General features: G+C 38.2%; 1 protein-coding gene across 1 annotated transcript in view; it reads left to right on the top strand.

Annotated features, from left to right (window-relative positions):
• Nucleotides 1-25,145, top strand: part of ORC5 (origin recognition complex subunit 5) — a 54,162-nt gene extending 29,017 nt beyond the window's left edge. Inside the window, exons 13-14 of the mRNA XM_054399704.1 lie at nucleotides 22,089-22,201; nucleotides 25,100-25,145. Coding sequence (XP_054255679.1) covers nucleotides 22,089-22,201; nucleotides 25,100-25,145 — 159 coding nt within the window. The remainder of the gene's footprint in view (nucleotides 1-22,088; nucleotides 22,202-25,099) is intronic.
• The last annotated feature ends 1,498 nt before the right edge of the window (nucleotides 25,146-26,643 follow it).

Genomic DNA, 26,643 nt, shown 5'->3' with positions numbered 1-26,643 from the left:
TCCAGTTTTTCACATAAGGTGAAGGAGGGTGGATGACAGAAGTAGTAATGCAATTATTTTGGATGAGGTTAGTTCTAGCTATATTTTATCTGCACGGTAAAAGTATATCCGGGCTGGTGTGCTCTTCTAGTTAGTAGAAAGAAATGGGCATGCACAGAACATCATCCCATGCACCCTGCTGCAGACATGAGTGTCTAAAACCGCTCTGTTTATGAAAAGTTTTTAAATCCGTATTAAGTTACAATGAACCATATCCCGATTTTGCTCCATCATCTAGAAATTAGGTCAAGACAACCCCGGATGCAAATACTAAATGTTGTAGCTATCTAAACCTATTCTTTCCTGAAGGATTAAAAAGTGTTTTCTCAGTTAATAATTCATCATATGTACCAAAAGGTGTTTTCTCTGCAATTGTGGCTTGTAAAACAAACAGAACAACCCACCATCAAGTATCTCTTCTTGGGTGTCATATTTTTTGTCAAAACGTTTGCAGCATAGGGGAAACAATTGATTTGTCCAGCTTCCCAATCCTTCCTCCTGCAGATTAAATTGGCCAGCTGTACCACATTGTATGCGTGGGAAGGGATGCCCAGGGTTGCATTGCATGATTGGCAAGCTCATGCTGGGCTTCCCATCCCTTTTTGCTGGACTGCTTTTGGCTTATTCTTGAACACAAATGCTGAAGCTCCTGTCTTTTCAATGACAAGGTTTTCCTGTTGGAAACTTATTTTGTAGAATTCTGTGATGATGATGGTCTGTTGTGTTACATCCTTGTGTCTTTGAACCGTGTTTCAGTAACAGCAATGCGGAACAGCTCAGCTCCTTGTGGAAAATGCTCCAAGAGTAATCTTTTTCCATGTGAGAAAGCCAAACATGTCAGGAAAAGTAGGATCTTCTACCTCTGTTTTGAAGTGTGAAGAAGCAAATTATAACCTCTGCAAGTGGAATTCCTAGAAGAATTACAAATGAAGGCCACCCAGTTATTTAAATTTCAGGAAGTATTTTAGGGATAAAATATAAAATACTACCTAGTGAATTTTTGGGCACCACTTACCTGAGAGTAGAATTGAAATGTTTAAGGACAGATCTAGTTCAGGTGAGCAGTTGTTTCATTAACATGTGATGGGGCAACTTTAACTTCACTCAGATAAACATCCGTGACTGTGCTGTTATCCGTGAGAGACAGGTCCTTTAAAAAGAGCACTATATTTTAATCCTCAGATTACTGTTGTGTTTTCTAACTGATGTTCTGAATAAGTTAATAAATTCATATCTTGCCATCTCTAGCAGGACATAATTCTAGGTCTCCATAGCAGTTCACATAGAACATTGAAAGGTATCTTTCAGTGCACGTATTTTTGCATGTTTTTCTGCGTGCTCACCTTCCATAAATGTTTCTTGAAATATAATACAAATGAAGAGTGGGAAATTGATCATCTCTTTATGAGCATACTTAAACATTCTAGTACCAGGAGTAGAATATATGGCCAGAACATCTATGTCTTCTGAATGGATCTGAATTCAGACAGGTTAGTAGTGAGTTTAAAAGAATAGGGGGGGGCATGGTAGCTGAAGTATTTATTGAAAGGCATAGATAGAGAACATGAAGACCTAAGCTGATGCAGTTCAATAATTAAAGACTGCTGAATATGGTGTAGACCATTTGTGATCTACGTAAAATGAACGTAGGGCATTCCATGTGCTAGATCAAGAAACGTGGAAGAAAATGTCAGAAGATGAACTGATCAATCACATACATAAAAACTTGCTCTAGTGGATACAGAGAGTAAACAGATTGACTTAAGAGATTACCACGCAGACATGAGAAGAAAACTGAAGATTGTTGTTACAAAATGATCTTTTCCAGCCTTTTTTATTTATTACTAGCATATGGCCTAGAAAGACTTTTTGCAACAGATATTTTCTAGCCTGGAGTGGCCTCTAATGGATGTATAACACTGATGTAGAGAAAAGCTTTTTAATAATTTGTGTGACTGTAGTGCCTGTGAAAGTTGCTAGAATGACAGTCTTAGAAGGCTGAAAGACTTAAGATCTGTTCTGATTCACTGAACAGGTATAGCACAAGTATCAGTGGCATCATCTCTCTGTATTGCTTTTTAATTGTATCCTGAAAAATCTATCTTTGTTTTTATCTGACTGACAATTAATGGTGACAGATACTGGATATTTAGCTCTTAAAAATGAGCTTTGACATGGCTAAGCTTTTTGTTTAAGTAAGCACTTTGTGTCATAAAGAACAATGGGCTACAAGTTGCAGTGGTGAAGGGGAAGGAATGGCTAACTGGGAAGGCCTGATGAGGAACTGGACATCTTCCATGGTTGGCTGGTTTGCCAGTCAGCATATGCTGGCCTGCTTTTTTTCCCATCCCTTCTAGACAAAGCAAAAACCATTGAGATCTCACTGGTTTTAACCTTGTGGTAGACACTTCGTGGGACTGTCCTGTGGAGTGCTATTTAAGCACTTAATTTAGTATGTTTTCTGTGCAGCCGAAGCCTGAACTAGACTACTTCTTAATGACTGGGAGAAATAAAGAGGTACAGGTGAAGAGTTAGCATGGCAGTATCTCCTTAGCAGAAAAGTAGTATTTTTTTATCACTTCAATTAGATGAACACTCAAACCAATATATTAGTCTTCTCTTCCATGACAAAAATAGCTCAAATGTTTGGAATTCACTTCAGTGAGCCAGACTGCTGTCCAATGTGAGCAAAGCCTTCTCGGACTGGCTTAGGTGAGGCTTTTGTAACTTCACATTGTGCCAGGCTCTGGGGATGTCTCAGTGTGTTGGGAGTGGTCAGGAAGAAATGTAGAAGACATAATAGGAGTAATCAGTATAATCTGAGATAAAAAAATAACGCTTGAAGTCTTGATTTAATTTTTTTGTTCATGGAAGTGTTGATGTGTGTGGATACTAAAAATGATGAAGAAAAAATTCATTACCTGTACTCTGAAAACTGAAAATATTTCCAACTGATTGCCAAAGTTGCTAGTGTCTAAAATCTGTTACGTCAGAGCCAAACAAAAATGGGTAATGTAAACTATTTGTATTTTTTTAGGCACTTATGCTTATCGTAGTTCTGATATGCTAAAATGCTGATCTCTAGTGCAGGTAATATTCTTTTTTTTTTCTGTGTTTATTTGACGTGAACTGAGGAGCAGTTTGAGTCTGATCTTTTATTAAAAAAAAAAAAACAACAGAAAAACAAAACAAACAAACAAAAAACCCAAAGATAAAAAAAGCCTACAAAAACCCCACACATCAGTGGAAAGTCAGGATAAACCAGTAAATTCAAGCTAACATGCATAAGTAGAAATGACCTTAAATAAAGCTCTTCAGAGAAAGGAAAATAATTGGAAAGTAATAGCACTTAGAAGAAGATGTAGGCATGAAGAGTGGTAAAAATTAAAGGCTAGAAGGGAATGACTTGTGAAGAAAGATTAAAGAAAATGAACAGATGTAATTATTACTTACAGATATCTGTGTGCTTGGTGATGTTCAGAAGAAGAGAGATGATCCCTACACTAATTTGGCTAAATAGCTACCAGGGGATGATGAAAATGTCTGAAAGTATTTATACGCTTCAAGTGCCAAGAAAGGATTCGCTTAGAGGAGTCACAAGAAGGTCTAAGTAGGACTAATGAAATGAGGGGAATCTTAGCTTTGAATATTGTAAGAAAACCCTCTTTCTACTTGAGATCTTAAAGTGTGTAACAGTCTCCCCTGAAATTTTAGTGGAATGCGCCACTGCTTGAACTGTTGAAAATGACAGTGGACAAAACATTCAGACATAAACTGAAGGAAACAATTCTGCATTGGAGGGAGGAGATTGAAGATGACTTAATACCTATTTTCCATCTCCAATTTCTGTGATCTCACATGATATAAATTGACAAAATAAGACTCATGGTACACTAGTGAAATATAAGTTATGTAAATTTACTTTAGAATAGGCATTAACCTTGATCCTTCAGTTCGGCATTAAGCCCTGCCTTTGATACAGTAATCTTAATGAAAACTGAATATTTCATGATTAACTCCCTCTGCCTCATGAGTAGAACAATAATCTTGTCTGTATTACCGATAAAAGTGCTATCCATATAAAGTATCTATTGCATCAGGTGATAGGCTTGCCTAAGGTCATGTTCATGGGAATAAAAGTACTGGAGCCACAGGGGCTTAATTTGGTTAAAATAATTAACTCTTATTTTACAAACAAATGTTAAAATGCTAGGTAAACAACTTTTCCTGCATGTTGAATTAGGAAATGTTGTGCTAATAAATACCATATTTTTTCTGGGGAAAAAAGTAAATCTGCATGAATGAGAAAAAAGGAAGTATTGGCAGATGTGATGTGTGTCAAATGTGTCATCATGTAACTGTCAGTCACTGTCATCTTCATAATACTTTCAACTGCATTTCCTGGGTAGTAAGAAAAAAGCTGCTCCTTTTGATGTTATATTTTAAACAGGAAGAGGCAGGAACTGGAAACAAGGGACATACAAGCTTGCCCATGCATTCTTCATCTTCTGGAGTTTTCGTGGTATAATATTTCTTCGTTTTATAGCAGCATTAGAACAAACGAACGCTCTTCTGGGGAGAATTGAACTAGGCTTGCGCTCCAGACGCGTGCTCACAGTCACACATGCAGAGCACATCCTTAATGTAGGGGTGCTCTGCAGGTGAAGTCACTGACACAGTACACACATCTTCAGGTTGCCCACAGCACAAGGAACAGTGTTTATTTATTGTTAACAGTCATTTAATTTGCAATGGTAAAAAGTGGGTTTTTGGGGCACAGCTGCCTTCCTGCCGGTCCACTGGATTCTTGAAGGTAGCTTGGGGAACCAATTTGGAAAGCTGTAATACATGTATTTGTTGGAGTAAAGAGACACAGAAAGTGCACAGTTGTTAATACTGTTTTACAGCTATAGTCCTACTATTAGATCTTTACAGGAGAATTGCAATACCTGATCACAATGCAGAAAATCCAACTCCTGTTCCATAGCACCATTTCCATGCTCTGTGCCTGTATCATCTCTGACATTCTCAAATACAGCATTGGACAGTGACAAAGAATGTGGGAATTAACGGTGCTGTGTGTGTCCCTAGCACCAGAGGACTTAATGTGGCTGGTTTCAGGGAACCTTAAGGGTTAAATGCAGTTAAGCCTTTCCCCAGCGTTCTGGGAACCTGGCAGTGGCTTTCTTTCAGTTGCTTTGTGATGGGAGGAACAATACCTGAATTCAGCCTTGGGTTGTGTTGAAGAGGGGGAAGGATTCAACTTAGAGTGTCAGAGGCAGCAGTTGCACTCGGGTAGCACCAGCAAGTGCTTCACCCTATGGCTCAAAAAAGTGGAATGTTAACAAGGCAAGTCTCAGATAAGACCATATGCATGTAGGGTTTTGTTGGTTTTTAATCCATTTCTCTCTGCTTGTGGTTTTCTTTTTAGTTAAATTAATCATGCTGTTTTGAATAGGCTGCATTCTGTCACTGGGAGCTGTAGCTCAGGCTCTAGCAGGTGATGAGCCAGCATGAAAACTGGGTGATAGATTTTTTTTTTTTTATTTGTAGATTGCACTCAGATGCCTGAGAGTCTTGTCACTTGAAAATAAGCATTTTGAGACAAAAACACAAGCCCTGAACGTATATGATGATGATGGCTTTTGTCTGAAAAAGTCTTACAATGAGATACCATTAGTTAACTGAATGGAAGCTCCATTTCTGAGTAACTTCTGTTTGTGAAGCAGACAGTCGCGATACGTGAATAGCTACAGCTTTCATCCTTGATTTCTTCAGCAAGCTACTGCTGTTAAAGGCCACCAGCAGAGGTGGCTGCCTGGAAATCTCAGTGTTATTTCAGTTTCCAATTTTTTTTCTCTGTTGTTTAAAAGAAGGATTTGGCTGTTATCTCAAAACCCTAACAACAACAAAAAAATACCCACCCCACCCTGAAAAAAACAAACAAACAAAAAACCCCAAACAAAACCCAACAAAAAACCCCATCAAACGAAAAAAAGCAACCCACCAAAACCAAACAAAAAAAATGTACAAACAAAAGCACCACACAAACAACCCCCCAAAACAAAACCAATAATGTCCTCAAAACCACACCCCAACCCACTGAAAAACAAACTTGATGAAAGACATGTCAGTGTTTGGTTACTGAGCTGTTGTACATTCCTCCACATCCAAACATTTTTTTTTTCAGTCTGAAGCACAGAAGTGTTGTGTAAGTTGTTGAGGATAACTGATAAGGCTGCCCTGCCTAAGCACTTAATATGTCTGAATTCTATGAATGTCAGCATGTACCTTATATTCAGTGTCTGCTGTTCAGAGTGCTGTTTCGTTTCTTGACTATCTTCTACTTGCTTTTCTAAGAAAGCAGATTCAATTGCACATCTGCTGATTCTTTCATCCTGTTTATATCCTTCATGCCTTTTTTTAGCTAATCTAGTTGTGGCTGAAATTGACAGCAAGGCATAAGTTTCGGGAGACACTCAGTCATACAAATCTAATGAAAATTGGTGTCTGTGTCCATACACTCTGTTCAGAGGACTCTTTAACATGTGTACAGGTTTTATTTTTGTTTGAGCTGGTGGTGACCATTTAGTAAGGACCTAAACAAGACTCAGGCACAGGGTGTGGAGTATCTTCTGCTGAGAAGTCAGGGAGCAGGAGAAGCAGAAGGTACATGGAGTGAAAAGGGATATAAAGAGCAACTAGAAGGAGCTGCTGCTCTACTCACCACCAAGTGCTGAATTGTCATGATTAATTTGAAATATAACAAGCTTTAAATAAAACTTTTCAACTAGCACGTGGGCTAAGCCTCGGGAAAAATAAACTGCAGCATGACAGCTTTGTTGGGTGAATTTGTGCTTACTGTTTAGTTTTTTGTTAAATGCTTTAAATACTCAGCTGATTCTCAAATGGTCACTTACTTTCTCATCTATAAAAAAACAAACCCAAATCTTCTCTGCTTCTGTATGAATTATGCTTGAACTGGAAAAAAAAAAGTCCATACAAAAAAAGTACTGACAAATGCAAAACTTGCTGTAAACCAAGATGTTATTTATATCTCTTGTATAGTTACAGCACTCTTGGGATTTAACTGTTCAACTGCTGAATGGGAAATGTACACCTCTAGTGAGTTTGGGTTTATGTTTCTTAAGGTGGAAAGAAGCTTCCTGACATTCATGAAGTGAAATCCTGGTATTGGTTGTTGAGGGCTTTGGGGGAAGACAAAAGGCAGCTAAGAGTAGCCTTATTTATATGGAATTATAAGTTTTACCAGTTCAGCTACTGGAATTGTATTTTCTTTTTCTTTAAGAGCTTTGTAGAAAGGTGTTAACTACATCTAGTAGTGTATATTTATGTGTGTGTATTTCTGAGGAACACACCATTACAGACTATTATTTCAGAATTAATTCTGTATCATGATAAGTTGTGTTTGGGTGGTTGGAAGAGTTCCAGCTCTGTGAAGACAGCTTGCTGAATTAAGATTTTATACAATCTATATTGTATGTATGCAGGAATATGTATACATGTAAATTGTTCCTAGTAACCAAAGAAGTCTACTAAGAAATAAAAATTACCTGCAGTCTTTGTGGCTGAAGTTGGATGAGAGTAGTTTTGTTACTACTCTTGAAATTATTTAGGATTGTAAATAAATTTTAAAAATTAGTAAGGTGTGTGGCAAATGAGGTCATCTTATACAGCATTGCAAAATCTCTTCTTTAAAGTGACCTTTTAAAAACATGAATTTTGTGTATCCCAAATACATCTCTTTGGCAGTCCTCTAACTGTGAACACAAGATTATATTCATTAACATTTTCTATCATACAGGCAGATCCACTGCAAGTGGGAGTAAAAAGATCAAAATTGGCACTAAATAAGAATAATTTATCCTAGTCATATGTGCATGTAATTTCTTTTTATCTCAGACTGCAGGTCAATACTGCTGGGTTTTGTGGAAGTCAGTGCCTGCTTTACTAGAAATGTGATTTCCTTGATGGAGTCACATAAATATGTTTGTTGATATCTGTAAGTATCTACATGCTGGTTTATTTCTCTTTGAGAAGACTTGAGTTTTGTATAATACAAATTCAGTGCTTGAAAAACCTCCCCCACTGCTTCCAAAATGTTAGTGCCGAGCACAGGGATTTAGCCATACAACTTCTGTTGAGATTAATTGGATTTGTATGGCTAAATCCATGCAGTTCTTCTGAAAATATTATGCTCCCTTCTGTATAAAATATAACAATATGTACACAAATATAATATCACAAGGAATATTTGGACAGAACATTAAAATTAGATTTAATTTACGTTTTGAGATGAATAACTTCTGGTTTACTATAAATATCAGGGTTCCTGTTTAAGGATACTGAGTGAATACTAAGCATGTGCTGTTCTTGCCTTAGGGCTTCATTTTTTTTAAATGCGTGAAGCATTTACATAGGAGTCTTCTGTACTTAACTCAGGAGGGGGAAGAGCATTTCTGATTCATTAATCCCTTTCTCTTCTTGTAAGCAACTGGGTCTTTCACATCATGCACTCGAGGAGTAAAATACACTAAGAAGTGGGAGGGACAAGCAAAATGATGTCTGACTTCCTGTAAGGTATAAATTCAAAATCTATTACTCTTTGCAAGGAGGAAAAATAGCAAGGGAGAAAAGGGCAGGACTAAATTTACTGTATGTACATTCATGATGTGCAGGTTTGGGTTAATTATTTTCTCTCTTGTTCAATAAAGTGACTTGTTACCATGGTAGCATTTATATTGCACAGTTTCTCTTATAAACTGAGAACAGTTTTTGAGACAGAGAAGTCTTCGTGGGAGTATTTGTTCTTTTCTGTGGTTTTGGTGTGGTTTTTTTAAGTACAAAATTGTGTCTTAGAAATGCAATTCCTTGAGATGACAAAAGTGTCTGCGCTCTGCCTAAATTAAATCAGTAAGGTTTTAGTGATATACAGTGCTTCTGCAGGACAAGATGTGCAAGGAGAGAGAGAGCTTTGGGAGTTTAGTTTTGAACACTGGTTAGATTGGAGAAGATCTGCAGTGCTACTCCCCAGACCATTACTTCTGGTAGTAAAAGTGCATGTATCAAGGAGGGGTGGGCTGTCAGGCACCTCAGAGGAATAGTCCTGATCCAGTAACTAACTCCTGGCAGTGCTTTCCTTGGCTATGCTTTGGTTTTAATGTGTTGTGTTGGACAAGATGTTTTGAGAACTTCTTGAAAAGCAGGTCTTAGTCATCAGTGGCAGAGAGGGTAAATGTTTCAACCAGAGTATACCCTAGATAACATTTTGGTCTCTGCTGCTTGAGCTTTTCTTGCTGAGGAACAGCAGAATGACAATACTTTCCAAGCAGTTAGCTCTTTAATAATCTTTTTCTTACGTTTATTGACTTCAATGCAGATTCTGGTATGGACATTTAAAAATATACTCAAGCAATGCTCTGCTTACTGAATAGGTTCCAGAAGATAGCCATAGGGGCTGCTGATTCATTACAAACACCTTATGCGAAAGGCCTCCAAGGAGGTGCAAAAGTGTTCAGGGTGTAGCGCAGTTGATGGGAATGACAAATAGCTTTTCATCAGACCTGAGTGACGTTATTGCCAAATCATAACTGCTTCCCCTCTGTTTCATCAGGTTTGGTTTTTTCCCCGTGCTTTCTCTACAGTAGGCAGTAGCCATATTAGTAGGAGAGTGACTGTCTTTCATCCCTGAGATCAAAAGACTTCATTGATTGCTTGATTTTTTTCCCCTTATTTTTTAGAACCTTTTCATTGTTCTCCTGTACGGATTTTTCAGTTTGGTGATAAATACAATACTTTTATGGGAATTAAGCCTTTTTATGGAGTTTTAACATTAACAAAATTCAGATCATAATTCCTGAATATTACAGAAAATTCTCGACACATCAGTTATTCAAAAAATAAAGTGTCTATCACGACAATCAACTGCAAAATAAATAATTATGTTTCTCGATTGCATTGTGTTCCATGAAACTGAAGTAGGACACCTTGTGTAGGGGTTTTTTTTATGCTTTTAATCCACTCTTGAATTTTCTGGAAATCGCCTTGTGCAGCTCATTACTGTTTTAAACTACGCAAATGATTTGTGGGGGTGTAGGAGCCATATAGTCAGTTCACTATCTACACCAGTTTTAATCCAATCTGTATCACGTTTTCAGAAACCTGTAGAAGAACTGTGTCTTTGAATGTTTCTGCCCACCTGAGTGGTATTACCTTTGAATGCTATAGAGGCAGGAGATAAAGTAATTGTCTGTGTACTGTTCCTAGGCAGTGCTTCCCTTTTGCGGGTATTTAAATGGAACATGTACCACAATCACTGCTGCAAAGACCCAACAATGCCCCTGGAAGTCTTGAAGTCTAACAGCATTTGATACGAACTTTCTCTTTTCCCTCATTATGCCCCAAGCATGTCACTTATTCACAGTTCCAGTGCTGTTAAGTTTGTTGACCAGCATTGTGGATGGGTGTGCCTGCACCCTGGGTGACTAGTTCGTTTTCTTGTTTGACTGTGAACTTTTTTACTCTACAGGTGTGCCTGCCAAATACTTGAGTGTCAGAAACTGCCTTTTTCCAGGTTAGAGAAACTGATACACAGTATGGATTTCACAGTTGTGTTAGTGAGGGAAACTGCATGAAAGTGTTGCATTTGAAGAATAGGGTTTTTTCCTCTCCTGTTAATTGCTGACAGATGTTTCATGCTGACAGATGATGTTTCCTGCTCTTTATCTGATAAAACCAAGTGTAACTGAATAAAAGAGAGAAAACTGGTAGTTATGACTGCTTTGCAGGATCATCTATGCAAGAGGTATTTATGGATGTCTTCTGCAGTTGCATCTCAAGTATTTAGTGGGTCACGAACCTAAATTTTTAATATTTCATGACTTGTCAATTCATGGATGACTGAAAGCTTTATGTAGAAAGACTTACAAAACCAGATGTTATAAATGTCTAACCTTGAAGGCAGCATGCCCAAACTTTAATTATAGTTACAGATTTTTAAAAAATAACCCCAAAATTTCTCACTGTAGGCTACAACCATCCGCAGCACCAAAATGGCATAGATATAGTGATTCAGAGTAGAATGCTCTCCTTGAGGGCAAGTATTTGGTTTTCAGTCATGCTCAGAGAGAGGAGACATTCCAGGTTGCCCATTTCCCCCCAATGAAAAGAACAACTTTGCAGGATACTCTCTTCCTTTGTGCTGGCCAGCATGGAACTGGAGCTTGCATTCATCCTTGGTGTTTTGTCTGTTCTACTCAAAAGTACCTGTGAACAAAGATAAAGGAATATGTTAAACTTAAATGTCCTGGGGGAAGATTTTTGAACAGCAGTGTAACTGTTTCTCTCAATTGCTGCTGTGTAAGAGCTTTGTTGGTTTTTCCAGGATCTAACATCACATATCAAATCAAATAATAATTACTGTCTTGTAGGAAAGCCAATTAGATTTTACTTTTATTTCCCCTACTTGATGGCATAAAATGTAGTGTGGCTCAATGCTGTGTGTGCAGCTTTTCCTGAGAGCTAGGCAGCATTGTTGTTTCTAATTGCTTACTACTTACGTACAGCCTCATAATTTCTCTTCCTATGTCTTGATTAGGTGCATGAACATCACAATTCAACAGTCTTTTTAGCCCTGTTTAACAATACAGAACAATTTGAAATGTCATATTTCAGCAAGTCAGATCCGTGTGTGTGTGTATGAACGATCTTACACTAAATTACTGAAGTCTCTAAGATAAAGATTGCCAAGAGCCAGTCATGTATGTTGGGAAATTCCTCTTGCTTACAACTTTGTAATGCTCTTTTCTAAGCATCCTCTGGTGGTCTTGTCAAAAGACAGCATATTGGACTGAGAGAGAACTTTGTTTCATACCGGTATGAGGTACTTGCATGCTGTGGTGACTGATAAAAGCTGTCTCTATTTTTATTTTTGTTACTCCGTATTCCTATTGTGGAACAACTAAAATGCGCATACTTTATGTACTCACAGTGAACATGGTGTTGGTTGCAGTCTTCTGCAGTGCTTTTTCTGCCCGTGGAATGCATTGTGGTCTTGTGGAGAGTCTGTAAAAATTTGGTTTGGTAATCTCAAAATATAAAGTATATTTAAATTGTCATTTTTCAGAGCAGGCTTCCCATCCTAGGCTGCAGTGTATTTTACCTTATGTCTAGCCTTGTGGTTAAAATAGCTGGGGTTTGTGTTTCAGAAGGATTTGGGTCAAATCTTCCTGGAGTGATTGTTTTAATTAAAAATACTTAATATCATGTTTCTTTATGCAAGATTTAGATCAATATTCTTTTAACATTTAATTATCATAATAATAAAAAATAGACTGCATGTAAGACGTGTTGAAAACCCTTTTCTTTTTGGAGAAGGCAAGGTAGTTTAGTCTTAGAAGATAGTTGCAAACATCTGATGATGAGAAATCTCCTTTAGTTTCATGATTTCTGCTTGTGGCATATACAGAGTACTGATTTTTATCCTCAGGACAGGCTAAAATGATAATTGTTTTAATTATTTTTTAATATAAAATTGTATTTGGAAGCAAAACTCCTTTACCAACTCTGCACACAGTTCTGTATTTTATTGAGATAGCATTAAAAATTTAGGGCTCCTCTGTAAAAATATCAAGGCGTATCAGTGTCGCTGTGCTGAGTAATATTTTTAAGGTTACTTTTTTCTGTTCTTGATAGAAATTGTCTTGCAATATGTAGAAATGCTGCTATTGTGGGCCAGGAGTGTTATAAATGAAGGACAAAATAAAAAGGTGGTAATTTTTTTGATTTGGAGATTTAAGGTAATATGCTTGGTCAGTTTACAAAGGTTTCCTTCTGGAAAACAATCTTTGTGTTGCCTTTGTCATCTTCTAAACAACGCTTGGAACCTGAGACTTCTGATGCAGAAATAAATCAGGGGGTGGCAGAAGGATACTTCTGTTGGCTGCCTGTTGCCTGTGCCTTGAAAGATAGCCAGCCTTTGTCTGGTGTCCACTTTTTGAAGCTACCTGACTTAAGTAATCGAATTAACTGTAAACATCATTCCCCAAGTGTTTCTTTGGCCATCTGTTACTGTCCTCAGTTGCTCTGGTTTTAAAGTATGAAAGAGAAAGGCAAGTGCTTTTGAATTACCTGTCTATAACTCGTACCTGCAGTCTTCCTACTTTGAAGTGAATTTCCCAGCTTGTAAATAAGTAAATTTCTATCTACACACCTTGAATAGATTATAAGTACATTCAGGCCTTGGTTTTGTCTGGTTTTGGAGGATCAAAATTAACTCCCTTTTGACCATCTATGGGAGTCATAAGACATTTCTGTAGAGATTTCCAAATATATCCCTCAGGTAGAGAAAATAATTAGATTCTCTTAGAAAAGATCACACTAAGCAAATTTATAGCATGCCTTTCAGGGCACCATGAAGTACTTTAACTGATCCTCAGAGTGAGGGGACTGACTAAAATACTGATTGTCTGTGCATCACTCTGTAGAAATTCTCGTATTTATTAAACTGATGAGCAGAGTGAGGCAAAAACTATTGGGAGTTGATTTTTATTTTCATTTTTCTCCTTAGACAAATTGACTAATGCTGAAGTAAATGTGCAATGAGGAAAAAAAGGCTTATTCCTAGTTTCTGTATTGAATAAAAACAAGAGAGAAAAAATTCATTAATATTTTGAAAGATTCCTTTAATAATTGTTCTAAAATGAATAAATTATTGAAATTCTTTTAAAAAGTGATGTTACTGTAACAGTGAGTGGGCAGGGACAATTTTATGCCTAAGAGTTTTCTAGAACATGGTGGGGGAAAGCTGGCTCTTGCAGCTACCTGGGGGAAGGGGAGACACAAAGTGGTAGAATGTAGACAATGCAGATGATGTACTTTACCTATGGTGAATGCATTATAACACCTATATTAAGTCAGACTAAAAATGGCTTTATTCACTATTTGGCTTCTTACAAGACGGTAAAACTTTCTGACTCTTTTTGGTTAATATTGGACATGCAGGAAAAATGTAAGACCGGTGAGCAAGAGGACAAGTTGACTCTGGTATGTTAGAACTTCTTGTTATTTAAGAATGCTAAAATGCTTGCCACAAAGTTGATGTTCTTTGTGTTGAGCAGCCTGTGTGTAACTTCTTTCCATTAATGTAACCAGTTGCTTTCTTAGCTCTGTAAAACCCTGTACCACTGCACTGAATTTTCAGTGTCAAAGTGTGTCACAAATCAGCTACAGATTTGGATGAAGAAATGCCTCCTGGGTTTCTTGTTTGTTTGTTTTTTAATTTCCTTTTTAAATTTCCTGGGTTGTTTCAGTGTTCTTATTTTTAAAACTACAGGGTTTTTTTGGAAAGCACTAGGTTTTGGAAGAGAAGATGTAAGAACTAAGGATAGTGAGAAAGTGCATAGGAGAGATCAAAAGATGAGCCAAGATTTGCAGCCAGAGCCACTGAACACTGAACCCCTAGAAGACAGGCTGCTAATTGAAGAGAGCAGATTCTAAAATACCAATGTGAATCCTAGGGCATACTGAGGAAGTGTCTTCCTTCAGGAAGAAAATATGTTTACCTGAGATTGTAAAACATAATGAAGTGAATTGCAAGAGAACATGCAGTTCTAAGGCAGTTTCTGTTATGCAGAAAGGTGTTCTGTGGTCTGAAAGAGGAGATAGAGGGAGGAAGGGAAAAAGAAAAAAGCAAAATATTTACTTGTGTGCCTTGAATTAAGTCTATGAAATGGGTAGCACTTTTTGTCAAACAGTATTTAGTGTAAACAAGACACAGGAAGTAAGAGTGAGTGATACAAAACAGAAATGGTGAACACTGATAATACTGCAGGGAAAACACAGTATGAGAATTCTTCTGACCTGTGTAGTAAGAACTGAAAGAGTTTTACAGTGTAACATTCAAGGTTGTATGCCTTGGGCTTTGTAAACTTTTCTGCTGTAAAGAGTTATGCAAGAAATATCTTGAGGATTGTGAGTGTGATACAAGCTGAGTGGGTTTAACAGTATGAAATTCAAGGTCATATACTTGAGGGTAAATAAACATTTCTTCTAAAAACAGAGAAATCATCTTTTAGAAACCAAAGGAAAAGGAAGGTAGTTTTAGGCTATGCCTTTAAAATTTTTTTACAGATCTCGAACAGAAAGTAGTAGAATGTAAATAAATCACTATTGGGTGTAAAAAGGAAAATAATGATAATTTTAAACAATCCCATTGGAGAGATAAAGGACTTGAACTAGTGGTACCAAAACAATCTCTCTTCTCGTCCTGCCTCTTTGCTCTGAAAGATACTAACTTGCTTCTGCTTGACTTGGCTGTATTGTTTTGGCTAAGTTCTAACTTCTCTGCTCTTTCTCTTGTCCCTTTTGTACAGGGTGTAAGGGGAAGACAGGGAGGGAGAAGCTATTGGCTTCCCCTGGTCTTTGGCCAGGTCTTGTGCCATTTATTAATTGTAAATATCTGTAAGTATTGTATATTTTGTACCTATTCATTGCATTTCATTGTAGATTGTAGTTTTGCTTGTAAATACAGCTTTCATTTGCTTCCAACTGAGCAGGTCTGGCAAAGCGGGGGAATTTCAATCCACCACAGCTGTCTTAATAAATGGCTAGGCCACTAATATGATGAAGTGTTGAAAAAGCCGAAAGGGTCACTTGTTTAAATCTGTAAACCTCACAAACTTGCCTTGAATGAAGACAGAGAAGCAAAGTAACAAATTCAAAAAGAGTTCAGTAAAATGTAAGAGTGTATTCAAATAAATAGGTCTTGAATAAAATCTCTTAGGAAATTTTCTTGTCTTTGTATCAGTAAGATTCTGAAAAAGTCTTTGGTGGAAGTCCCTGTTATTTTTATGATAAAATGTAGTGCGTTCTGGAAAGGGTGGTATGACATGATGGCTTCAGTAACATGAACTGATCTCAATCCAGTACATTCTTTATTGTACTCAAAACTGAAAGTAGGCACCATTGCATGGTAATTCTGAGGGGGAAGTGGGGTCCAAATCTCCTTCCCTGACAGACTGTTTGGAGTGCTTCCTAGTAACAGCTAAACGTCCCTAACATCATGATAGAACAGGTATTTAAAAATCCTTAAAGGAGTACAAAAATAAATGAAAGAAAGATGTTAGTCTAAGCAGCATCAGTTTTTAAAGGATAAATGGCAACAGAAGCAGTCACTTGATTTCCTTCCCCATACACCCCCCTGCCCCATAGTAATTAAACATTTAGTGTCACATCTGGAATTTGTCAACACGTTTATGTCTTGGAAGTTTGTTCAAGTTAGTAATTAGTGTTAAATTGTTTGACGCAATCCGATGAAGTCTTCTGTTGAAGTGTTGTCAACTCGTTGATGAGATGTGCAGAAATTGCTTTGAGACGGGGAAGTGCGGTGTAGGTTGATGCAGAGATAACGCGTGAGGTGCCAGAGCGCCAGCACCAAATCATGGATTCACATTTCTGTGAGAGACATGCAAAAAATAATACAGGGTACAGACAGATGCTGAATGAAAACAGCATGGCCAGCGGAGGGCCACCAAAATGGTCAGAGGGGGAGCACATCTCCTGTGGAGACAGGCTGAGAGATTTGGGGTTGTTCAGCCTGGAGGAGAGAAGGCTCTGGCAGACCTTAGGGTGGCCTTTCAGTAGTTAAAAGATGCCTACAGGAGAGCCGGAGAGGGGCTTTTGACAAGGTATTGTAGTGATTTGACAAGGGGTAATGGCTTTAAACTGATAGATGGTAGGCTACAAGGAAGAAATTCTTCAGCAGTGAGACAAGTGGAAGAGGTTGCCCAGAGTAGTTGTGGATGCCCTATCCCTGTAAGTATTCTAAGCCAGGTTAGATGGGGATTTGAGCAACCTGGTCTAGTGGAAGGTGACCCTCCTTATGACAGGTTGGAACTAGATGATCTTTAAGGTGTCTTCCAACCCAAACCATTCTATGATTTGTAGAAGAAAAAGACTTGCAAAGCGCACTGGGTCATACTGTACTGTAGCATCCTATGTGGTCCACCTGTGTGCTCATTACCAAAGTGAAAGGCATAGAGTACTGTCTCTGGAGCATCACTGAGGCTGTGGCTGGGATACATGTGTCTGTTACTGGTGCTTTTAATGTGGAAGACATTTTGACTGCATTCATAAGATGGTTTAGAAAAGTATTAGATTAATTTAAGCTAAGAAAAAAAGCAAAAATAGCTAGCCAAGCCATATAGTAAAGAATGCTTGACTGCACACTGGAAGGCCATAAACAATTTAAAGGGTCTCCCTTCTGTTTTAGTTTTTTCATACATTTAAAATCTTGCACTAAACATAATTCAGAAATCAAAACCTGATTCTAAAATCAAAGTGTTCAGAAAAGTGTTGATTTGTGCTTACTAATTTTTATAAAACCAATTTTGGACAGTTGCTGGCTTAACTTTAATTGTAACTTTCTGTCATTATCTTTCTGTATGAGCTTTTTGAACAAGGCAGGCATACTAAGCATACTCTAGCTATAATTTCGATTGAAATGGTTTTGAGTAGGTGTGTTGTTTGGTTTTTTTTTTTACACTCAACATAATTTGTTCTAGGGTCACTGAATTTATCTCCAGGAGAGTATTGCAGCAGTCATTGTGACTGAAGTGTGTGCATCTGGTTTTCATACTGTTTTGTTGCATAGCAGAGGTTTTAGCATATGCATGAATCTAACTCTCGGCAGCAGAGAGTTCTTGAATTAGTGCAGTGAGCTGCATGTTTGCTTTGAGAACTGTGTGGTGTGGCAATTCAGTAGGTGCATAAACATTTTAATACAGCTGTGGAAGAATAGCTATTTGCTGTTGTTTAATGGTATTGAGTAAGGAAATTTCTTCATAGGTTTGAGGCTCAGAATCAAAAAGCTGCGAGTGAAAGGAAGGCAGATGGGAAAGTTACAATTAACATTGAATCTTGGGTGAGATAACTGAAGATTGTAGACTGTGGAGATGAAAAATGCCTCATAGATCATCTACTATGCCTCTGCTAGTTTCAAATTGTTCCTGCTAGTGTCTTTTGTAAATACCTTTTTATTTCAGTTTAAAATGTACCACTTGGTGAGATGACAATCACATCTCTGAGGAAACTGCTTTCTTTTTTTTGCCTTTTTTTTTTCCCATCCCCTCCTCAATAGCATCATTTTCTCCATCTAGTTTTATCCTATGGATGCTTGTGACAGCGTTGTCCGAACTCTTTCCTGTGACAGTCAGTCATTGCTTACCTAAACTAATTATGTGTTTTCCTGTGTCTTGGGCCCCGATTCTACTCATGGTTTGCAACCCTGAGAAGAGCCTGGCCTTTCTCAGCAGACAGCCCTTGCTTCTAGAAGCCGCCTCACTTCCATGCAGCCATGTGCTGAAAAAGCCAGTCTTTGTGTCTGCTTGGGGAATGATGCAAGGCTCACCTGTTAGTCCAGGCTAATAGGAAAAAAATGCAGCCATTAAGGATGGCTAGTGAGTTGCTTCTTTTTTCCAGAGGTTTTAGTGTCCATATTTGACTAGTGAATCTCCAGGAGCAATCTGAGTGATCGTTTCCTACTGGTAGCAACTCCCTGCCATGCTTTTCTGACTATTCTCACCTTGTCTTCAAGCTTTCAGCAGCAGGTTTCTCACACAAATGTATTTCAAACAAAGGTCAGTCTGGGCTTAAGTTCAAATCTGAGAGATGAGAAGGAACAGGTGTCACTGATACATTTGAACATAAGTGGCTTTACTTCAAATTTTCTTGTTGTTCCTATAGAAAATTCTATTTCTTTACGAACTTTTGGTGGTATTAAATCAGTACCAGATCTAACTCTGATTTTGTTAATAGATTTAGATTATTTCTTCCCTCTGTAATTTCTTTTGTTCAAAAGACACCAAATAAATATTCTTTCCTCTGTCATCCACACAGTTTTTCTGGCTTCTTTCTAGTCTGTTCTTGCCAGATGTTTTTTTTTCCCAAGCTTTGTGATAATGAAATGGAGCCACTGTACCTATGATATAAAAAAGGGGGCAAAAGCTTGGAAGAGTGTCTTTTTTTCTAATAAGTACAATTAGTTTGACATTCATCTTTTTTTCCCCAACTTGGGCTTTGACTCTAAGAGTTAACCTAACATGAAAATTGGTGATTTGAAAAATTTTGCTACAAATAGTTTCTTCCATTGTATCCTGCTTTACCAGGTGAATGTCTCAAGTAGGTGCAGGGAGAATGCCAAATAGCTCATCTTCAGAAGCAATTCCAGTGAAAGTTAGATCCAGTAATGATTTAATACCCTACAAAGCTTTTTCTTCCCCTTCCCCTTCCCCTTCCCCTTCCCCTTCCCCTTCCCCTTCCCCTTCCCCTTCCCCTTCCCCTTCCCCTTCCCCTTCCCCTTCCCCTTCCCCTTCCCCTTCCCCTTCCCCTTCCCCTTCCCCTTCCCCTTCCCCTTCCCCTTCCCCTTCCCCTTCCCCTTCCCCTTCCCCTTCCCCTTCCCCTTCCCCTTCCCCTTCCCCTTCCCCTTCCCCTTCCCCTTCCCCTTCCCCTTCCCCTTCCCCTTCCCCTTCCCCTTCCCCTTCCCCTTCCCCTTCCCCTTCCCCTTCCCCCTCACAGAATATTTGAGGAATTTAGTAATTCCACATCTGCCACAATTTAATATTTTTTTTTTCTAAAAAAGAAATATATTACAAAAAATAAGTCTGTTGCCCAATTCTGTGGCTGACTCACCAACAGGAGAATCCTGCTGTGTTGTATAAAGCTATCTGTAGGGAATCTGGTCCCTAATTACTCCCCTTAGATACATGTTCATTCTCTTTGTCTCTACTTACCATCTTCAGAGACAAAATTGTTTCTTCCCTCCATAAACTGACAATGGTGGTTCTCGCTATTTCTGTCTTTTTAAGCAGTCTCAGCATTAGGCCTCAGTTTCAACACTCACTTCTGTGTGATGACATTTTTATAAATCTACATAGAGAATTTGTGAAACAAATGAGTAAAGTGTTGCAGTTTACTAAGTTTGTGTTAGTCTGATGATGATACAACTTTATTTATCTTGTAGTGCTATATATTGAGTCTTTATTGTCCTGAGTCAAAATGAAACTTAGTGTCTGCTCTGATGCTATTTCAGATTTCTGGAGTCAGCCTTTAGTAAGGAATTTTACCTTACTGGCCTTATGTTACACATACAGCATGTGGTGCTGATTGGAAAAGAAAGTGGTTGCAGTTTGTTGTTAGAGTATTACTGAAGCATTTGTAATGCAGCAGCAAGGTCAGTTTTACATGTCACATAAAACTGAGATGGATCTAACAGTAAACTATCTAGGCTTTTGCTGTGCTCCTTGGGAGCTTTGCCATTGCTGCAAGTATGTATGGCAGAAGTGATTTGCCAGCATGCTGTGCCAGCATTTGCTGCAGCAGATTAGTCCATGCTTCCTCACTATGGACTTTGATGAATGAGGAGTGTAGAAAAATTCTCCAAACTTTGGAGTATTTTAACAAAATAAGTGTGAGGTTGATCCCACTTCAGAGATTCATGTTCAAAGTGATTCTTGAACTGGATTTTGAATCCTTTACCGTAACACTAATTTCAGGTTTCTTCAATGGTGTCAATGCTAGCAATTTCTAAATCATGTGCTACACTTTAATGTAATTTATAGACCTGAAGTAAGTGGAGTTTGTCTTTGTGAATACTGGTAGGCCAGTATTCCTTAACCAAACTCCAACGATTTTTCAGAATTATGACTTCCAAGCTATTGTTGTCTAACCCCGTATAAGACAGTTAAGCACAGGCTGTTATAAAAATTGCCTCATTCTTGGTGATTGTAATTTTTTCTATTCTTCACAGATAAGTGTCATTTTTTAATATTATACCCACTTAAGGAAGACTTCAATAATTATTCCTACCTCCTGTGAGCACTGTCACGAATTTGAAGACTAAGTTCACTTTGAGCAAAAGTCTGGGCTTATTACTGAGTTACGATTTTTTTTTTTTTGTGACTGATTGATGCTAGTAAGACCTTGATGCTGTGTTTCACAGCAGTGTGCTTCCTTGAAGGTTTGAACTCACACTCTATTTCCTGATGCTTTTATTTTGCAGAATTTCCTCACTGTGCTATTATCGTTACACAGAGGTTAGGTCATGGTTGGCTGGGTTGCATTTTTTTTTTTTTTTTTTGAAAAATAGAGTTGCGGCCAGATTCCAGGTTCTTCATAGAGTGTAACCTTGTTGCCTTGAGTTGTCAGTGGTATCTATAGCAAAGGCCAGGGAGATTTTTTTCCTGTTTTCTGCTTTACTTATTTCTTTCCCTGGGAGCTGAGAGGAGGTAGGGAAACAGTGGAATTGCCACAGCATTTTTTTCCTGAGGCAGAACAGATTGGCTGCACTCAATGGTGGCATCTCATGACTACACTTCAGTGACACCACAGTCATCATTTGGAGGACCAAAGACAGTTCAAAATATGCCTATACATTGTTAGTTTGGTGAAATAATCAGTGGCTCTGTCAAGACACTGGATGTATGCTTGTAGGCAAATGTGCCTCCTTTCATGCCCTGCTCTTTTTCAGTACACAGTCTTCAGTCTTGTCTCTCCAACCTTCAAGTTCCTTTTTATCTGGAGTAAAGTGATACTTCCATCTGTTCAAAACGTGGTATGAGCTGGCATCAGAACATCCAACTTTGTGAAAGTTCAAGAGCAGGCCTTTAAGTATAAAGTAAAGAGAATCAAAGTCTTTCCTGGTTGTTGGGCAGAGACTTGGAAAATGTTCAGCTTGTGTCTGTTATTGCTGTTCTCCACATTGCCTTTCTCTTTCTGACCAGAAATCCGAGTTAACTTGTGATACAAAGGATGAAGAGTTTAGCCTGTACCTCTCATTGCCTGTGCTGACAATGTAACAGTGAAAATGTTTTTATGTCCCTGCGTTTGATACATGCAGAGCTGTGTGAAAATCAGTAACTGTGAATGACTCTCCAGTCAATGATGCCAAATGGGGAAAGAAAAAGATAAATAATTGTCCACTGCTGTTCACATTAGCAAAAGGGACTAACATTACTCCTGCCTCTTGTTTGTAGATCACCTCTCTTGTGACGCTCCAACTGTTATCCATGGTTGGCCATAATGACCAGCTTGATGGACCACGATATAAATGTACTGTATCTCTGGACTTCATCAGAGCTGTTGCCCGGTAAGGTACTGAGAGGTCATTTACTGTTGTATGAGCTTGCTTGAAGGACACTTCATCAGTGTTTCCTCCACCTATAGATGTCTGCAAACTAGAACAGAAATCTATGGATGTTTTCTAAGAAAGAGTGAATGAGTAGTCTCATTTATGAGAAGCGTTGAATTTACAGTAAGCAGAGTCTAATCCTGTCTTGAAGAAACTTTCTGTCAGGTGGCAGTGTGTATTGCAGTACTGTACATCAAGGTCAGAGACTTCATGGAAAAACACTGCTCTAAAGCATCCATCCATTTTGTTACCAGTGGTATAGACTCCATCCCATAATCTTAGTGCATATGTAGCTCTCCGGAGCTATTAAATGTCTGGTAGTCTTGCCTGTAAACTCCATGACACACTAACTTCAATTTGCAGTTGGACAGGATACAGAATGAAATTTTATGTCATTCAGGACAGGCTGGACCACACTGACAGACCTCTGTGGCTTCACTGTGTCTATTTGCTATTCTCAGCAATACAGTCACTTGTGAATGATGAAAAAGCTCCCACTAGTACCAGCTACTCAGCAACATGGATCATAGTGTGTACAAATGTCCCCAATTCCTGCAGTAAATGCAAGGACAAGAACATAAACTCTGTAAAGATTATGCTAGTCCTTGAATTAAGATACTTAAAATAATGGCCCTCTCCTTGTAACTTAAACATCCTTAGAAGTTTCATTGACTCCTTTAATGTTGCTGCAAGTGGCCAGAAAACAGGACCGAAACTTGTTCTATGCAGCTCATGTTATGAGGAAGAAAGCAATTCATTCTCTCCACCCCTCTGAGTAATTTGGAAGTGCTTATATGCTGCCTAGATAGGGCCATTTAAATGTTAGATTTTTAAAGTTGGCCTGTTTTACTTTTCTCCTGTTGCCCCCCTTTTTCCCCCTTTACTTTGTTCCTTTGTTACACTTCTTTCATTAAGTATCTTTTCCAGCCTACAGTCTTTGTTAAATCTTTAAGGAGGACAATCCATAAAGATACAAGGTTTCATGAACCCATGATAAATGGGCTCTCTCCTTGTCTTGATAGAGCTAGCTACAGGGCGAAGGCATGAGCACTTGAGCTTTAAAAAACTTGGGTTTCTAGCTGTGCTATAGTCTTGCAGCTGCCTATAGTTCTTAGCCGCTCGTGAGAGAGATTGGATTTGTTGGAGAGGAGGAACTACTTTGCTATTTGAACTGAAATACGCATCAAGCAAGCAGCCCGTTTGCTGGTTCTTTTTTCTCTGATACTGTAGTAGTACTAAATTAAGTTTGTTAGTCATTAAAATCACCAGATACCTTGTTACCATCTCACCCTTGCTACTCTAGCGTATTTCCTCATGGAAGGCTGAGAAGTGCAAAGAGTGGGACAGAAAATTAAGCTGTCTCCCTTACCTCCCAACCTCCATCCAAGATGTTCAGATGACAATTTCATATTCTGTATTTTTTAAACAGAACTGAAGTTTGCATTTTTAAAACAGAAGCCATGGGGTTTTTTTTGGAAAACAGTAAAAAACTTGTGCCTCTTCCTGGTGGCTTTCAGTGTGATAAACACTGGCCATGCACGGTCCCCATCACAGTTCCACAGAACCTCATGTCTGGCCTTGATCTGTTGCATGTATTTAGTGTTTGCGGTGGTGCTCTCATGGCTCATGTTAGCTGAAGGTAATGTTAGATATTTTGTTGTTAGAAATCTTTAATTTCTTTTTTGAGAATTTCAGACCTGTAACTGAAGAAGGGAATCTTAAAGTTTGTTGAATGTAGTGGATCTTTTCTTATAGTCTCTAATGAAGCCAATTGTTAGGACAGGACAGTTGTATTTTATCTAGTTGACAGAGTCAGCATTTGTGTGGGATTCGTTTCCATGGAAGGCCTTGCAAGTAAAGCACTTCTCTTGAGTGACACAACATCATAGGAGTCTAACAGGGCTGGTTAAGTTCTTTAATTTTGTAACTGAATTATTAAGTAGACTGAAACACAGTATATCTCGCAGGTTTCTGAACTTTTTCTCTGCCCTATACGATCTTTTATAGAAACTTTTTGAGAAGTGGGTATCAGGCTGATGCATGAACAGAGACTATTAAATGATTGTAGTCTAACAAATCAGACATTCAGCCAGTTATCTTCACTTAGTATTTTGTGAAAAGTTATTTTTGCATCATTCAAAATTTCTTAATAAAAACTTTTAATTTTATACTTGTGATTATATGCAGTAATTTGCATTATGTATTCAAGCAGTAATCTCCAAAGTCTGTGAGCGTTAGATTGTATAGCAGAATGAGTTTAGAGACAAAAAAATAATTACATGTTTTATTCTACTTCTGTTTCATTCTGCCTGCCATTAAAGTACAAAAGTATACATTTAAAATCTTCTATCCCATTGAGTGGCATTCTTGGATTTTTCAAATTTAGCTATGAACGTGGGTCAACTAGTGTCAAGACTGAAACAACACAGACTGCAAATGAGTACAGATGAAGGAGTTGTGTAGTACAAGCTAAAACAGGTGGTTTAGAAGATGAACAAAACATTCAATAGCATAAAAGATTGTAGCTTTGCATCACTGACTAGAATATCATGTATACCATGTGAAAATATAATCTTACTAACTGATTCGTGTTTTTATGGCTTAGTGATTGAAATTAAAGTCTTAAGAGCTTTCACTAGAAAGCTGCCTCTTTTTAATCTTACAAAGTTTAAATAATGAGAAGACAGGGACTGTAAATAACACTAGAAGATAAAAACTTCATTCGTTTTTGCTTGTATTTCTTTTGGGACTATTGCTTGATTTGACTGTGCAGAATGTCCCACTTGTGCTGTCTGCACACAGGTTAAAGCCTTAGTACTGCTGAGATTTGCTCTACTGCACTGTTTTTGTTTACAGGACTGTGAACTTCGACATAATCAAGTACTTGTACGATTTCTTGTGAAAACAAGCTCCACAGCCATATGGACACTCTGACAATGACTAAGGCAAGCTGTGTTCATCTCTCTACTTAGCTGGCCAGAAAGAAGAGTATTTTGGCTGTTTTGGATTTGTCCAAACAGGTGCTGGCCCAGCATGGAACCTGAGGAAAATACTCTGATTGGTCTGGGTGGATCTGAGCAGAGGACTATTTACCAGGGACCCTGGAGTATTTGGAAGCAATGTGTTAATTATAAACAGCAGGGTTTGAGCACAATCTGTTCTACTCTTAATGATGTTATCTTAACACTGAAATTGCCTGAAACACATTTACTTAGGACTGCATTTTGCTCTATGAACTCTCCCCAGTGCTTTGAACATGGCAGCAGCCCATGTTTGTATGCCCAGTCTTTTCACTTCCTCTCCACAGGAGTCTTTGCAATTGTCTGCCAAAGCAGCTTTTCCTGAGGCCACCATTTTAGAAGAGTGGAGTAGCAAAATATAATAAACGTAAGAACATCTTTAAAATCAAGCTGGTGTAAGTCTTCCTTTTTCTTCAGTCATACGTAGGGAGACAGTTACACGATTACATGGAGAGCACGATGGTAGGAACCTCCCAATTTAATCATCATGCTACCTTTTTTCAGACCATTCATAAATGTTGACTACGAAGTTATTTTTACAAAGCTTTAGTTTAAAAAATTACTGATTCTTAAAGTTTTATCCCCATGTCAAACTTGAAAGGTTTTATTTTTGTTTAAACTTTTCTTAGTCCTTTTGCACTTACCTGGTTAAATGCTAATGATAATGTTGTTTGGAATGAACGTACTCTAAGATACATACTGTTTATGCTTATAACAGTATCTGTCCTGTAGGAGGATGGCACAGCTGGCTTTCATCAGAAAGGGATAAATTCAACAAATGACAGAGTTCCCCAAGAGAAGTGAAATGGTGAATAATCAGTGTGGTGTTATAAGATAAAACTTCAGCTTAGAAATATGTGGTGGACTACACTACAATTATATTTGTGTGCTGCTACTGTTGTGGGGTATTAAAATCCTCTACTCCAGTTCAGGATTATTTTCTTCATGAATCAGAAGATTTCTGTCACACTCTGGAAAAACTCTAGGTCCCACAGCCTCCTCAAAGGTTTTACTTCTTTATGCTGGCCTTTTACTGTTTGTACAAGACCATGCTATTTCTGGTGTTGACCATTATGTATGTTTTCTTCCAAAGAAAAAAAATCCTCATTCTTTCTCTGCCTTGCTCTGATAATGGGGATGGTCAAAGACCCTGAACAGGTTTATCTTTCCCTCCCCACCAGTCGTGGGCTTCTGAATTCAGACCTGAGTGAAAAAGTTCCAGGTGAATCTAAGTGAGAAAAGCATCTTTCTGGTCAAGCTGTCGCTTCCCCCCTCAGGAGAGTTTGAAAGGGCAGCAATGAGTCATCTCCGTGATCCCTTTTCCTTCCTACTGCTGAGCTCAACCAAACCCTGCACCTGTCCATGAGGTGGCAACATTTG

The sequence above is a fragment of the Indicator indicator genome, chromosome 3 (genome assembly GCF_027791375.1).
Source record: "Indicator indicator isolate 239-I01 chromosome 3, UM_Iind_1.1, whole genome shotgun sequence".
NCBI lineage: Eukaryota > Metazoa > Chordata > Aves > Piciformes > Indicatoridae > Indicator > Indicator indicator.
The sequence above is the reverse complement of the archived record's forward strand: the minus strand, read 5'-3'. Positions and strand labels throughout refer to the sequence as shown.